Source organism: Sinohyriopsis cumingii, chromosome 19 (assembly GCF_028554795.1).
Source record: "Sinohyriopsis cumingii isolate HCF-2022 chromosome 19, ASM2855479v2, whole genome shotgun sequence".
NCBI lineage: Eukaryota > Metazoa > Mollusca > Bivalvia > Unionida > Unionidae > Sinohyriopsis > Sinohyriopsis cumingii.
In genome coordinates this window covers 60476821-60492547 of record NC_142979.1, presented here as the reverse complement: position 1 = coordinate 60492547, position 15727 = coordinate 60476821, and the positions used below count along the sequence as shown (strand labels likewise).

General features: G+C 33.8%; 1 protein-coding gene across 5 annotated transcripts in view; it reads left to right on the top strand.

Annotated features, from left to right (window-relative positions):
* LOC149775800 (B-cell CLL/lymphoma 7 protein family member A-like) overlaps positions 1 to 15727 on the top strand; it is a 52275-nt gene that overhangs the window by 25215 nt on the left and 11333 nt on the right. For 4 of the 5 annotated variants that reach the window (XR_016416595.1, XM_089944174.1, XM_089944178.1 and 1 more), the window contains 2 exons: positions 5101 to 5274; positions 12194 to 12250. Coding sequence is in view for 4 of the 5 variants with exons in the window: in XM_089944174.1 (XP_089800300.1) it covers positions 5101 to 5274; positions 12194 to 12250 (231 nt within the window). In the remaining variant the exon portion in view is untranslated. The remainder of the gene's footprint in view (positions 1 to 5100; positions 5275 to 12193; positions 12251 to 15727) is intronic. The other variant, XM_089944175.1, reaches the window with a different exon arrangement.

The following is a 15727-nucleotide window of genomic DNA, read 5'->3' as shown; positions in this document are numbered from 1 at the left end:
CCTCACAGGAAGTTTTATTTCTAATCCAGTTGATCAGACTTTGAATATGGGCACATATCATGAAGGCCTTTGACAGGGTTTGATAATGTGCAGGATTCACAATTGTTAATTTGGTGATCTTTTATTAGAGCTTCTTTTTGTACTGGAAGCAGTGTTACTAATCTGAATTCGATCAAACTGGGAATATGTGCTTATATGATCATGATCTTTGACAAATTACTGAAGAGAACTTGCATTTGATTTGGAGTATAAGCTTGTATAAGATCATGGATGAGTTCGATAATCTCAGATATTAGTAGATGTTCTTGCATCAGTTTCACTTGTATTTTACCACTCCAGAGTTCATAATTCGGATCTGCTTTTGATCAAACTTGGAATTCATATATATATCATCAAGACTTTGGACAAGTTTGATTTTCAGTGAAATAAACACATGTTAGTGATACTGTAGGAATGAACGTTTAAATATTTAAAATGGAAATTGATATTTAATAAGAATAATTTTTGGGAAATATTTAAAATGGAAATAATTTGTATACCTCACGAGTTACACAAAACTTTGAGATGAACAACATGATATTTGTTATCGACCATAATATGTACAGGTATACTAAATGTTGTCCCTCAGAGTTGGCAACCCAACACAGTCCTGGCAGTCATGGACACATCACACAGCTCTGTGTGGAAACACTTTGAATTGTGTTTCTAGGATAGCAAAAATGGCACTGTGCAAACTTTGTTATTTCCAGTCGTCATACAGCAGTATGACATTATATGAAAATAAGTGAATGCTTTACATATTTTACTTGGTTTGGTAACTGAGTTCTGCAGATTCAGGTTGTCTTCATTGTTATATAGTTTGTTTTTTTTAGAATTGCCATGAAAACTGTAGTATATACAAATCTTAATGAAACATTTATGGCTATATTTAATACTACTGTATTACATGTAAAACATTTATGGCTATATTTAATACTACTGTATTACATGTAAAACATTTATGGCTATATTTAATACTACTGTATTACATGTAAAACATTTATGGCTATATTTAATACTACTGTATTACATGTAAAACATTTATGGCTATATTTAATACTACTGTATTACATGTAAAACATTTATAGCTATATTTAATAATACAGTATTACATGTCAAACATCTATGGCTATATTTAATACTACATTATTACATGTAAAACATTATGGCTATATATAATACTACATTATTACATGTAAAACATTTATGGCTATATTTAATACTACATTATTACATGTAAAACATTTATGACTATATTTAATACTACATTATTACATGTAAAACATTTATGGCTATATTTAATACTACATTATTACATGTAAAATATTTATGACTATATTTAATACTACATTATTACATGTAAAACATTTATGGCTGTATTTAATACTACAGTGTTACATGTAAAACATTTATGGCTGTATTTAATACTACAGTATTACATGTAAAACATTTATGGCTATATTTAATACTACATTATTACATGTCAGACATTTATGGCTGTATTTAATACTACATTATTACATGTAAAACATTTATGGCTATATTTAATACTACATTATTACATGTCAAACATTTATGGCTATATTCAATACTACATTATTACATGTCAGACATTTATGGCCGTATTTTAATACTACATTATTACATGTCAAACATTTATGGCTGTATTTTAATACTACATTATTACATGTCTAACATTTATGGCTATATTTAATACTACATTATTACATGTAAAACATTTATGGCTATATTCAATACTACATTATTACATGTCAGACATTTATGGCCGTATTTTAATACTACATTATTACATGTAAAACATTTATGGCTGTATTTAATACTACAGTGTTACATGTAAAACATTTATGGCTGTATTTAATACTACATTATTACATGTAAAACATTTATGGCTTTATTTAATACTACATTATTACATGTAAAACATTTATGGCTATATTTAATACTACAGTATTACATGTCAGACATTTATGGCTATATTTAATACTACTGTATTACATGTCTAACATTTATGGCTATATTTAATACTACAGTATTACATGTAAAACATTTATGGCTTTATTTAATACTACATTATTACATGTAAAACATTTATGGCTATATTTAATACTACATTATTACATGTAAAACCAGTTTTAATAAAAAAAATGAAGACTTTGATGACTAAACTGACCTTTTAAATTTTAAGAGCAGTGCACACTTGGAAATGCCCACCTGATCAGGCCCAGCATTCACAAATCAATTCAGCCATGAGTGTGTACTCGGGTCAGATTTTGGGAAATAAAAAATACTGTGACCTGGATAGTTTTCAAAACAAATGCTAATAATTTCCAGGTCAGAAAATTTTATGGAGATTGGGAAATTGTAGACAATTAAGCCAGTATGTACTCAAATTGAGACATTTTATGAAAGCAGGGCTGGGATTAGGCAACGGGTATGTTTCACTGGTACAGGATAATGGTGTATTGTTTAAATGTGTAAATAGCTTAGTCTGTACTGCCTTTAATTGTTTACAAATCAGTAACAAATTAAATGAACATGCATTTGAAGTTTGAAAATTCCTTGTCTCTTTGCATTCTACACATTTTTTTTTTATAGCTATCGTGGTCACAGAACAGAACAATTTGTGGGATGGCCTGTTGACCATCCTTTAGTTGTTAATCTGTCAAGTAGCACAATTTTTTCATGACAGTTCCTCTTAAACTACTTAGAGAACTTTGCACTGACTTTCATCGCAAAATCTAGTCAATTCTAAGTGATAATGTACATGCAGTATTGCTGCCTTGCTGACCATGTTGAAAATCTTGCTGTTCATACTACTTCTGAATGGATGTTCGTATCGATATCAGGTTTTCACTATAAAAATTTTCTTACAATCTCTAGTTGGTTATAATTGAAAATAAATGAAAATGGATCTGATCTGACATTCAGTGTTTATGCTAGCTGGTCCTATCCTGATCTGATATTCAGTGTGTATGCTAGCTGGTCATATTCTGATCTGACTTTTAGTGTTTATGCTAGCTGGTCCTATCCTGATCTGACATTCAGTGTGTATGCTAGCTGGTCCTGTCCTGATCTGACATTCAGTGTGTGTGCTAGCTGGTCCTGTCCTGATCTGACATTCAGTGTTTATTCTAGCTGGTCCTATCCTGATCTGACATTCAGTGTTTATGCCAGCTGGTCCTATTCTGACCTGACATTCAGTGTTTATTCTAGGTGGTCCTATCCTGACCTGACATTTGATATAGCTACAATGGCAGTCATTTTGAAAACTCCTGAACATAAAGTCATGCTAATGGGGGAATTTTCACCAGAAGACTTTTTATGATGTCGAGTAGGTCTTGCATGAAATGGTGCCAATCTGACCTCCATTGTGGCAATCTTGACAATCTTATCACTGCTCCAGAAGTTCCCTATGCCACTCTGAAGACCGAATTGCAGTCAGATTTTGCTCCACGTTGGTAAATAAGCTTCTATTATTTTGTAGACAGGTTGTATATTGAGATCTGCACATATTAATGAAAGACATCTTGCATCTGATTTTCTACCTTTCAAGATCTCCAGTTTCTATAATGCTGTGTTTATATCATCAAGATATTATGTGCATATTAATTATGGTATTTTTAGAAATAATTTTTTTATCAACATTAGTAAAATAAGTCCGTTCAGCATGGTATAAAGTTTATGAGATAGTTTACACAGGCTGTGTTCTTACAATAATTCTACCGTACAAAAGCCTACATGGTGAAATGGTCTACTGTTAGGTTATATAAGTCAGATGAGCGATATCAGGTCCACTTGAGCCTTGTGTTCACTCTTTTGCAGGATTTTTTAATATGAGGCTGTTGTTCTGCCCCTACTGTAACAGTAGAAGGGGCCATATTGTTTTGCTGCTGGCTGTTCAAACATTCACAAGTCCATGCATATACATGTATACATTAGTTCATTTTAGCACAGCAAAACAAACTGAGAACCGTGAAGTTTTATACACATTATCATGGTAATAAGAAGATGACCTGATCAAACTTTCAAGCCATCATTACAGTTTTACAATGTTTACAAATTTTTTAACTTCCCTTACTTAGACTTTTTATTTTGACAAAACCTTGTCCGCATGGTTAAGCAAAACCAAGCCAGATATCTGAAATGTGCTATGCGTGCTTTTGATGTGTAAATAAAATGAATTCTTCTGTTTAGAACTTTCTAAATGTGTTGAAATTCAGACACAAATCTTTTGTTTAAAACATTAAATTGTTTTGTACCATCCTAAGTATTTATTTTACCATGATGGGTCTGAGATTAACAGCACCATTAACCTTCTAAAATTGACAGTTACAAGGCTGTTATCTAGTAAATGACATATTTGACTTCAAGGGATTTAAAACACACAATGTTTATCACTAAGTGATCATTTTGTTTTATAAATTATCCTTTGTACTACTAATAACAGTAACACAACTTAATGGTCTTATTATAATTAGTAACAAAATGCACATCAACTGGCAATTCAGGTTTCATTTATTTGTCAAGGCAGGCAACTTAAAGTCAGGTAAATAATTAGACCATATAGAAGTTTTGATATTGGTCTGCTGATGAAAATACTTGAAACAATAGTAGAAAATGCTTTAAAGGAAACTGCCATAATTATTCCTCAAACAGGGTTTCCATTTTTCATATTAATTCTTTTATGACATATAAAGAAAAGAAAACTTAGGAAATTGTTATGGAGATCATTTAGAGTAGTATATTTATGATGGTATAAAGAACCATTAATCTCTTGAATTATATTCTTCAATCTAATCTCTTGAATTATATTCTTCAGTCTGACCTTGTATTAATTATTATCACTTTAAACTTTCAAGCCTTATCAGTACTTTTATTTTCTTGCCTGTCTTTTCAGGTTTTTGGACGATGTTGCAGCAGAGTATATGAGACAAAGCATTTCACAGAATTCTTGAGCTTTTTTGGGGCAGCCTCTTTACCACAATATCAGACATTATTTTGTATTAAAAAGTCTAAAATTGTCGGTTTATCCTATTGTAGGGTCATCTGTCTATGCCGATGAGAGCACCATGCAGTCCCAAGATTCAGCAAACAGTGATGGAAATTACAGTTCTGGGGGAAACCTGAATGAAGATTCCAACTTGTCTTTCCCAGAATCTACCAACCCCGACTTCTCACAGGATGCTGACTCTCATGATACAGATATGAGGCTAGGTATAAAGGATTTCTTGGTACTTTAAACATCTATACAGAAAGGGTGCAAAATCTCATTATATGGTTGCATGTAGAGAGGAGAGGTACTGTGGAAGCACTATACAATAAGTCTGTATCGTAACTTGTTCTGCATACATGAACAGAATTCTGCTCAGTGCTAATTTTCACTTTTTGCTCAACAGGTAATAGATCGGACTGTTATGGGATAGTCTCTCATGCTGTTTGTTTGATGTGTCATTAAGCTAAGTGACTGCTTAACAAATTAGGTTGTCTCTGTGGTCCTTCTCAGAAATAATTCATACATGATCCCAGCATGCATTTGGTTGAAGTTTGTCATGAAACCAAGAGGTATTTAAGTTCTAAATTCAAGATTAACATTAATAAAGCTGTTCACATGGAGTGGAAATGGATACTGTAATGTTTGCACTGAGATTCAGAAGATTGGCCTAAAAAGAAATTTGAAAGAATTAGTTGACTTTCAAATTGTCAGTATCATTCTTTGATTTGTTACATGTGGATAGGGGTTGAAGCCACATGGGTTCTGGAGAAAGTGAATGAGAAATTTTTATTGGTTTTGGGTTTATATTAAAGTCCATCATAGATTATGTTCATACTTCAGAAGTCTAGTTATGGAGATAGAACAATTGGTTCTAAGACCTACACACTTGACTAGTCCTATACAAGTTGACTGAAGCAAGAACAATTGGTTCTGGGACCTACACACTTGACTAGTTCTACACAAGTTTACTGGAGCATGAACAATTGCTTCTAGGACCTTCATACTTGACTAGTTCTACACAAGTTAAGAAAGTAGTTAGAAAAAATAGAAAAGTGTAGAGCAAGGCTTTGAATGTGGGCTTTAGCCATTGAGCTTCATCTGTAGGTTTTGATCATGGGCTGTAGGATTTGAGTGTGGTCTATAGCTTTTGAGCATGAGCTGTAGGATTTGATAGTGGACTGTAGCATGTGAGTGGACTGTAGGCTTTGAGGATTGGCTGTAGGATTTGGGTGTAGTCTGTAGCTTTTGAGCATGGTTTTTAGGATTTGATAGTGGGCTGACATTGTAGCCTTTTTAACATGGGCAATAGCCTTTAAGCATTGGCTGTAAGCTTTAACTTTTGGACAATGCCTTTGAGTTTGGTATGTAGCCTTTGATCATCGTATTTAGGCTTTGAGTGTGGGCTGTAGGCTTTATTGGTTTAGCTGATGCAGTCATAATTTTGGTGCATAGATGCATCAATGACATAACCTCTTTCATGACTATCAACAAAAAGCTGTTAGACTTTACTTCAGTAGCAGTAGCTAATACTTCATTGATATGTGTCAAAGAAATGACATCTCATCTTTGAAGTGTGTGGATGAAGAATGAGTTTGTTAAATTTATATTTTGGGTTTCAAGAGAATAATTTCTATCTAAATACATCATCCATATATATCTGTATTACCAATTTCATTACTGCACTCTTATCTACCATCTACATTTACCAAACTTTGTTGATGCGTTATACTTGGGGTAAGGAAGAACCCTATTTATTTTGAGGTCAAAGGTCAGGATTACTGGCTGAAAGAAGAAAAATGGTTTTTGCACAGTAACTTAAATTTTCATTATTTACAGTAGTCAAACTTCGTAGATGGCTTGCATCTTTTTTTTGTAAGGAAGAAACCTATTGATATCAGGGTGGAAAAATCAAAGGTCAAGGTCATATTAACTGAGAGAAGACATGGTTTCCACAAAATAACAGTAGAAAACAGTGCCACTCTTACATTCATTATAGGTACAACAGATAGTAACTTGAAAATATTATTGCTCAGGAATAACAGAGACTGTTTCAACACTCAGCAGTTAAAAAAAGAAAAAATGGCCTTGTCTTAATTCCTAGAAATTCTCTTCAGACAGTACAACATTGTCCTTTTCAGGGACTGCAGTACAACATTGTTCTTTTCAGGGACTCCTGTTGTTTTGTGTAAGTTCCTAAAACAGATTTTGCGTATGACTTGCACTTAAGGTAACAAAGAAATGTATAGATTTTTGGGGTCTGGAGGTCAGAGATGCCAGTGATTGTAAGTCTCATATGAAAATAATGGTTTCTGTAATGTGAGTTTAGTTCAAGGCCACATACAAAAGGTTGTAGTAATTGAGATAATCTCACATGTGAACTGTATCAAATGAGTGCTTTCATAGCTGACTATTAGACATAATGTGGGCACCATTATGGTTTGTTAGATGCCTTCCATGTTTTCAGATTTATAAATGGAGTTAAAAAAACTGTTTGTAGAATCCTGAAATATTTGTCATGTAGAATTTTTAAAAGGTTATCACTAGAATAGATTTCAGAAATGTTAACTGAGACTAATTTGTATACACCCACAATAAGCAGTGTGTATTATGTTTATGATGTTATTTGTTCATTCAGTTGTCTGTTACCAATTTTTGTTTCTGCACAATAACTTGAATTGTCCATCATCCACAGTTACCAAACTATGTTGCATGTTGGGTAAGAAAGAACTTTATTGATTTTGAGGTCAATAGTCAGAATCACTGTGATTCAAAGAAAGAACTTTATTGATTTTATGGTTATAATCTCAATAATATGGGTAACTATAATTGAAAAGAAAGAAAAATGTCTGCAACAACTACCATCTACAATTACCAACATTTGTGCATGGCTTGCACTTGTAGTAAGGAAAAAGTCCTAATATTTTGGTCAAAATTCCAAAAGTCATAGTCACTGATTGAAAGGAGCAAAACTTGCTTCTTTACAGCAATATTAGTTCTGCATGCAATTTGGGTAAGGAAGAAGGTCATGGTGACTGAAAGAAGAAGATTGGTTTCCATACAGTAATATTCATTGTAAATCACAAGCCTGGATAAAACTTTGTGGCTGTCTTACTTCCTTGTAAGGATCTCTTGAATTTAGAGTCAGATCTCAGAGTAATTGACAGAAAGAAGAAAATGATTTTTTGGACAAAAATTTCAGTTATCAACCACGTACCTTCACAAATTGTTGTGGATGATGTAACACTGAGAAAGAAAGATGCCTGTTGATTTGGGGCTTAGTGGGTTAAAGGTCATGGTACAGTACAGCTGATGTGTATTTTGGGAACCCCACACATCATGGTGGAAGTGGAGACGATTAAGAAAAAAATCTCCACCAATTCTCTGTGTCCTGAAACAGTTGCTGCAATGGGTTGCAGAGAATTGCTCTGCACACCATTCTTTCTTGCAGAGTTGTTGAGGATGACCACAAGGGAGTGGACGTGTTCTTTATCAGACGGGTGTGGTTTGCTCTGTATGACCCCTGGAAGCATGCTTTTTAGAGGTTTATGGAGAGAGTGGACAATTTATCAGATGATTATATGATTTGTAAATTTGCTCTGTTTGTTGTTTGTTTTTTAAACAGAAGTGGTTGTCAACTGGAATTTAACTGTCTAAACCTTAGAGGTTAACTTTTCATGTTTAAACAGTAGGATAAATGGACACTGTTCAAGAGAGGATCAATACAGTGTGCCTATCATCAATTCATTGTGAAAGTTTGTTAGATTTCTTTGAATAAAATAAAAGTGAAAACTTATTGCAAAAGAAAGTCAATCAACCTTCTCTAAATATACAGAATAAACAAGACTTTTTTATTTTTTATTTCTTGTCCCAATTTGTTTGATAGAAAGTAAGATTACTTGATTCTTTAAATGGTATCTGATTGTAAATCACACATGATGTTTAAATCTTTCTATGGGTGGTCGTCATTCATTTACTATTCAAATGTCATTCAGTGAGAATTCTGTTGTTAATGAGTTGACCATAATATAAGCTACATGTATTAAGGGCAACACACCAAGTCATTTGTGTGATAGAAACGCACCTTTCTCAAGCTGAAATTGACATCATTTTCTGATGACATTTTATAACAGTGTTTACATTGGTCACTACCTTGATTTCTGCTGAACATTTGCTGAAACTAAGACTTTATTATGAAGGGACAAGTTAAGTTTCTTAAAGTGGTGGGGGAATGCTTGAAAACTGTTGTCTTATTCTGAGATTGTAAAAAAAGGACACGATACCATTCCTTCCTTTACTTAAAATATACTTCTTGTGTGATGAATGAAATAATAAAAAAATACCAGTCAGAAATAGCAATTTAGTCACATAAACTTAAATGACCAGTCACTTACAGTACATTCGGAATTTAAGTAGTTGATAGTTGTGTGCATGTATATTCAATCTTGTAACAGGACCATTACTGCATAAGGACTAAATACTATGTTTGCATTTAAGTGTAAATTCGGTGTTTCATTTTTAGTTGTTTGTGTTTTAAACAGAAGCTGCTGCTATCTAGAACTTAATTGTCCATTTCTCAGGGGATTACTTAAAATGTGTAAACAGTAGGATAAATTTACACTGTTGAAGAGAAGCTCAACAAGGTGGGTTTCTTGTCAAATCAGTGTGTAATGTACAAAATATAAAAGAATTTTTTAATTAATTTATATTGTCCATATATATGATCAAGATAAAGATCACTGATTGGTGAAATGGTACTTGATCGTTAGTCACTTATGTGTCAGTCTTTCCATGGGTGGTCTGCATTGATTAGCTGTTCAAATGTCAATCAATAATGCCGGTCAGCCACTCCAAGGTGGAAATGCCACTGGTGTGTCTGCTGAGGTGCAGTGGTAATTTGTTAGTGTTTTATTGCTCCATCTTGAAGCTTTGTTGTGGAGCAGAAGTGGAGGGGATGAAGTCCCCCACCACAGTGCATGGAGTTCCAAAAATATATGTGAGCTGTACTGTAACTGAATTAATAAAAAAATGGTTTTTGCATAAAAACCTCAGTTCTTGATGATATAGTTTGTGGATGGCTTCCGCTTAAGGTATGGACTAGACATATTGACTTTAGGGTCAAACATTCAGAGGTCAAGGTTATTGTGGAACAAGAAACAATTGGATTTTTAGAATAACTGATACTCTTGGCTAAGGTTGAAGTCATTGAGACCCATTGGTAAATAATCTCAAGAGTTGACCATACCGTACTAGTGCCAACAAAGGGCTATTAAACATGTGGTGATGTACCATTCACTGTATGGGGTGATGTACCATTCACTGTATTCTTATTTACTTAATGAAAAGTAGTCCTTGATGTGACACTGTTAAGCTGAACAAATTTATTTTATATGGTCTTTTTAAAAAAAAAAGGCCATCAATTATTCTTTCCATTCCTTCTCTTTTTCTTTGACAGTATTTAATTGTTTTATATTTTTAGTTTTTTTTTACTGATCATAGATCAGAAGAGCTTATGGACGGGCTGTTGTCTGTTGTTCAAGGTCTGTCCATCGATTAGCACAGATTTGTTATCACTACTCCGATGAAACTACTTGGAGGGTTGCCGTGAAACTTTACACACACATTCTACCTAAGGTCTTGTTGGTCCATAATGAAAATTTAGGCAACCAAATTTGGCCACCACAGCAGCCATCTAGAAAATTGTATCACTACTCCTCCAGAAATACTTTGAATATTGCCATGAAATGTTATTCATTCATCCCACAATCATGTTGGTCTTGAATGAAATGGTGCCACCTTGACATCTAATATGGTAACCAAGATGTCAGTCTTGAAACTGTTATTACTACTTAGCCTGAATGGATGGTCAAATGAACAGGAGGTTTTCACTGAAAGACTTTGACATTTAGTTGGTTCTAAATAAAAACTGATGCTGATCCGACATCCAAAGCAGCCATCTTAAAAGTTTTGTTATTATCCTGCAGAATGGAAAGTCATATGGACAAAGGGTTTTCAGTGGAAGATTTATGTTATCTAGTTGGCCTTAAATAAAAATTGTGCTGATCTGATCTCCAGGATAGCCACCATAGTGGCCATCTCAAAAATCTTAAGACTGTTCCTCCTGGATCAAAAATCTTATTGACATTGGGTTCTTACTAGAAGACTTCTTGTACTGGATAGTTGGTACTAAATGAAAATGGTACCATCTTTATGTTGACACCAGCAGTGACCAGATATGCATTGTAAAGAGGTAATATCTCTGACAGCCACCAGTGTAACATATTGGCACACATTTGACGATGATTTAATTTATTTTGAGGTTGAATTAATAACAAAAGGCAGTTATTTTATGGAAACACAAGTATTAATTTGAGAAGAAAAGTAATTCAGAAAATAATGAGGGAATTATGATAAATGCTTGTGGATAATGAGTGAACACTAAATTTAACTGAAACCATCATTAGGAATGGAAAATTCCGTAGTGCAACTTGTTCAAGGTGAACCAGGTATTCAAAACTTATTTTCATGAGTTATTTGGGGATTTTATAAAATGATTATTATGAAATGTAAGTATTCAAGGAGAAGATGATACAGTCTACAGTGTTAAGATGGCAAAGCTGTAGAGCAAACAAGATCAACTCATTTCTGTAGCACTACTATAAAAGTACATTATGTACCATTTACCTTTGTACCTTTAAAAAGTTGTGTCCCTCCCCAGATTTGGAGTATGGTGAGAAAGGTGACCCCTGACCTTTTAATCCTTAATGCAACACTATTGGCATGATGTTTTTTTAAAACTTAAACTCTTCTAAGGGTGTCTATTATGTCTTCAATGAAAATGGTATTGATGTTACATCCAATATGACTGCCATCACAGTTAGTTTGAAAATCTTATCACTGAGGAGTATCAGAGATGGTTTCATCAGTTGAAAAGAAGAAATGGTTTTATCTAGAATACCTAGAAATTCTTTCTGGATAGAGCGTCAGTCCCCTAAAGGGACTCCTGTTTCTTTGGTTATGATTGAACTACATTATATTGTTAAGACTGGTGAGTGGCATACTGCTATATTTATCACTATCTTTTTGTCAGTTGCAAAGTCTAAAATCTGGTTTTGCTGATTAAATATAATTGGTATTTTTCAGCCATGAGTATGGTTAGAGATGAACAAAAGAAGAGACAGCACGATGAAGAAACAAATGGTAGTTAGAGATTTCTTGCAAAAAGTATATTGTTTTGCTATGGGTTGAAAGCAGATTCCATGTATTTCATGGAAAAGGGATACTTTATTGGTGTAAATTTAAATTGTGGCATTTTTATACTAGATAAGGACAGAAATATAATTATGTTTGTAATTCAGGAGGGAGAGAAGAATAACCAGGTCAGAAAGTGGGGTATGCCCTCCCATGTGGGAGGGAATGCACTGTTTCAGAACATGCATACATACAGACAGGTTGACTGACTGACTGACATGGTTATGGCTTTCATAGGTTGTATTTTTATCTGACAAATAATATGACAGCTGTAGCAGGATTAGCAGTGGCATGTCATGTGTACATACCAACACTTTCTGTTGCCATGCAGATGTCAGTAAATAATGATCTGCATTAACCTTGTCTTCTGCAAAGCTAGTGACTCAAGTGCCACTTTGTTGTTAAATGAGTTAGATTTATGAGTAAGTTCAGTATTGTATTTATGTGTGAATTAAGACAAGAGTGTGTGTGATTAGGATTTTTAACGTACCTTAAAAAAAAATTCAGTCATATTGCTACGATGTCTGCAGTGTGGCAGTTTATAGCGATGTCTAGCACTGGGGCATCATGCCACAGACATGTAGCATGATGTCCCACCCAGTCACATCCTGACATCAGGCCAACCAATCCTAACACTAACCTCTTAATGCTGAGAGCCTAGTGAGGCAGCTGTTAGTACCATTTTTGTAAGTCTTTGGTATGACTCAGCCTGGGTTCAAGCCCATGACCTCTCATTACGAGGTGGACGCTCTAACCACTAGTCCACCAGGGTGTCGAATTAAGACAAGACACTGTTCAATTAAATAATTTAGATATGTAGTGAATTGAGACATTGAATCTCTCTAATCTAATATAAAGAAAGCTTAACTAACTAAAATTTGGGCAAAATGAAAAGTCAGATTGCTAAAGACTGAGTTGTGCCTGAGCCAACTTTGCTGGATTGGAAAAAAGGTGAGGAAAAACTTTTAAATATTCTGACTGGTTTTTACAAAAATGTTATACTAGAATGTAAAAAAGTTAGATTAGCAAAGGACACAGACCTGAATAGAGCTCTGTATCTTGGTATGGGAAAGGTAGCAGGGGGTATACAATTTAGACAGAATAATGAAAGTGGAAGCGGAGAAGTTTCATGGGGCGTTAAATAGGCAAGATTTGGGATTTAAAACCTTCACCGTAGATTATATGGTTTGCAGTCCCATCACATGTTAAGCTCTCAGACATGATTTTTCTCCATTTTAAAGCGGAATTCTGCTTTTCTCCTAACTTGAATAAGATTTTTCTTGATATAGTCCGTTTTATTTTATCATCTCCGATCCATTTTTTTTTTGGTCCCATTCCGCAATGACCCATGTAATGTATTCATTCAATATATTAGTTAGCCCACAATTCCCATAAAGAGTATTCTGATTGATCTAAAGTTTAAATTCATCCAAGGAATCTTCGTTTAATGGAAACTGATGGCAATGGAAAGAAGAAGCGTGCATGCAGCAAAAAAATGGCATCCTGAGTTGTTGAGAGAGACCATGACATGAGAAGTTTAGATAAAGGTTTTAAAAAACGTATGGAAATAGGAATGGCTGGAGCGAAAAGTCGAAGGAAATTTAGCTGGTCAGTTTATAAGAAAACTGAATGCTAGAGAACTGGCATTTTGTAACCTCTGCTCTATGTCAATCGCGGTTGGGAGTTTTTCGAACGGCACCTACAAAAGAAGCTGTATACAGAAAAATTGAAGCTGAGAAGGCATCTGGAAAAAGTGCAGTTAATTACTATCAGAAGAAAGATTTCTTGCACAAGAGAACAGATGTAGCTCTCTGTCAGAATATGCGCACTACATGTCGCCAATACAAGCACCAGCTTGAAAGGAAAAAAGGCTCTCATTGAGAAGGAAAAGAAACGTTGCTCATTGAGCCAAAAAAGTAAGTCAAAAAGGAAGGCTAAACATCTTCTCCAAAACCACAAAAAGAGCTAGACTGGAATATCAACAGGTTGTTTCCATTGGAGAAAAAGACAAGTGAATGTATGGGATTATTTGTATTTAGTTGATGTACCTGGTTGTTTATTTTACAGATTTGTTATGAAAAGAGAGAAGTATAATATATTTGCTGCAAAAATTGAGAAATTATTTTGACTTAATTACGATATGAACACTGACATTCTCATGAAATAACTTAAGCATCAATAGTATTGGAGAAAAAATTCATGTGACAGTAAATATTGTGAAATTATTCAAGTCAAGTTGAATATTTTTAATAAGTTCATTAATTTTTCAAATGATTATTTTGTTATATATTATGATCGTAAGTTGCACCAGGAGCAGATTTTTATGATTGTTAAATGCATTTTTGGCCAAGAACCCCCCCCGAGACCCCAAAGGAGAGGACCCCCAAACCCCCCTTTCAAATGTTCAGCTTTTTTTGGGAATACCAAAATCATGTCTGAGCTCTTACATGACATGCAGAGAGATTTGGCCGACAGTGCTGCTATAGAGCTATATCAGTTGAAACAAAGGGAGATTTAAGAAATAAAGGACTAGAAGACAAAGACAAGGCAGTTCTTTTATGTGATAATTACCCTTCCTACCCAGCTAGCTAAATGCCATGATATAAGTCTCAGTGGAACAATTAAAGCTTGTGTTTTGACTTGATTACACAATCTCTTGATCAAGGGATTATTGCAACATTTAAGATGAACCACAGAGTGAACATATGGTAATCTGTTGTGAACAGTGAAAATTCATTAAAGTAGTATTGATGTATCATAGGGAGTATTAGCAGGCATTAACATTAAAGTAGTATTGATGTATCATAGGGAATATTAACAGACATTAACATTAAAGTAGTATTGATGTATCATTGGGAGTATTAACAGACATTAACATTAAAGTATTAAAGTAGTATTGATGTATCATAGGGAGAACAGCAGACATTAACATTAAAGTAGTATTTATGTATCATAGGGAGTGTTAGCAGACATTAACATTAAAGTAGTATTGATGTATCATTGGGAGTATTAACAGATATTAACATTAAAGTATTAAAGTAGTATTGATGTATCATAGGGAGAACAGCAGACATTAACATTAAAGTAGTATTTATGTATCATAGGGAGTATAAGCAGACATTAAGATTAAAGTAGTATTGATGTATCATTGGGAGTATTAACAGACATTAACATTAAAATATTAAAGTAGTATTGATGTATCATAGGGAGTATTAGGAGACATTAACATTAAAGTATTAAAGTAGTATTGATGTATCATAGGGAGAACAGCAGGCATTAACATTAAAGTATTAAACTAGTATTGATGTATCATACGGAGAACAGCAGACATTAAGATTAAAGTAGTATTGATGTATCATAAGGAGCATGGAATAGTGTGACTGAGATGCTAGGAATAGGGACCAAAGAGAGATTTTGAGATGCTGG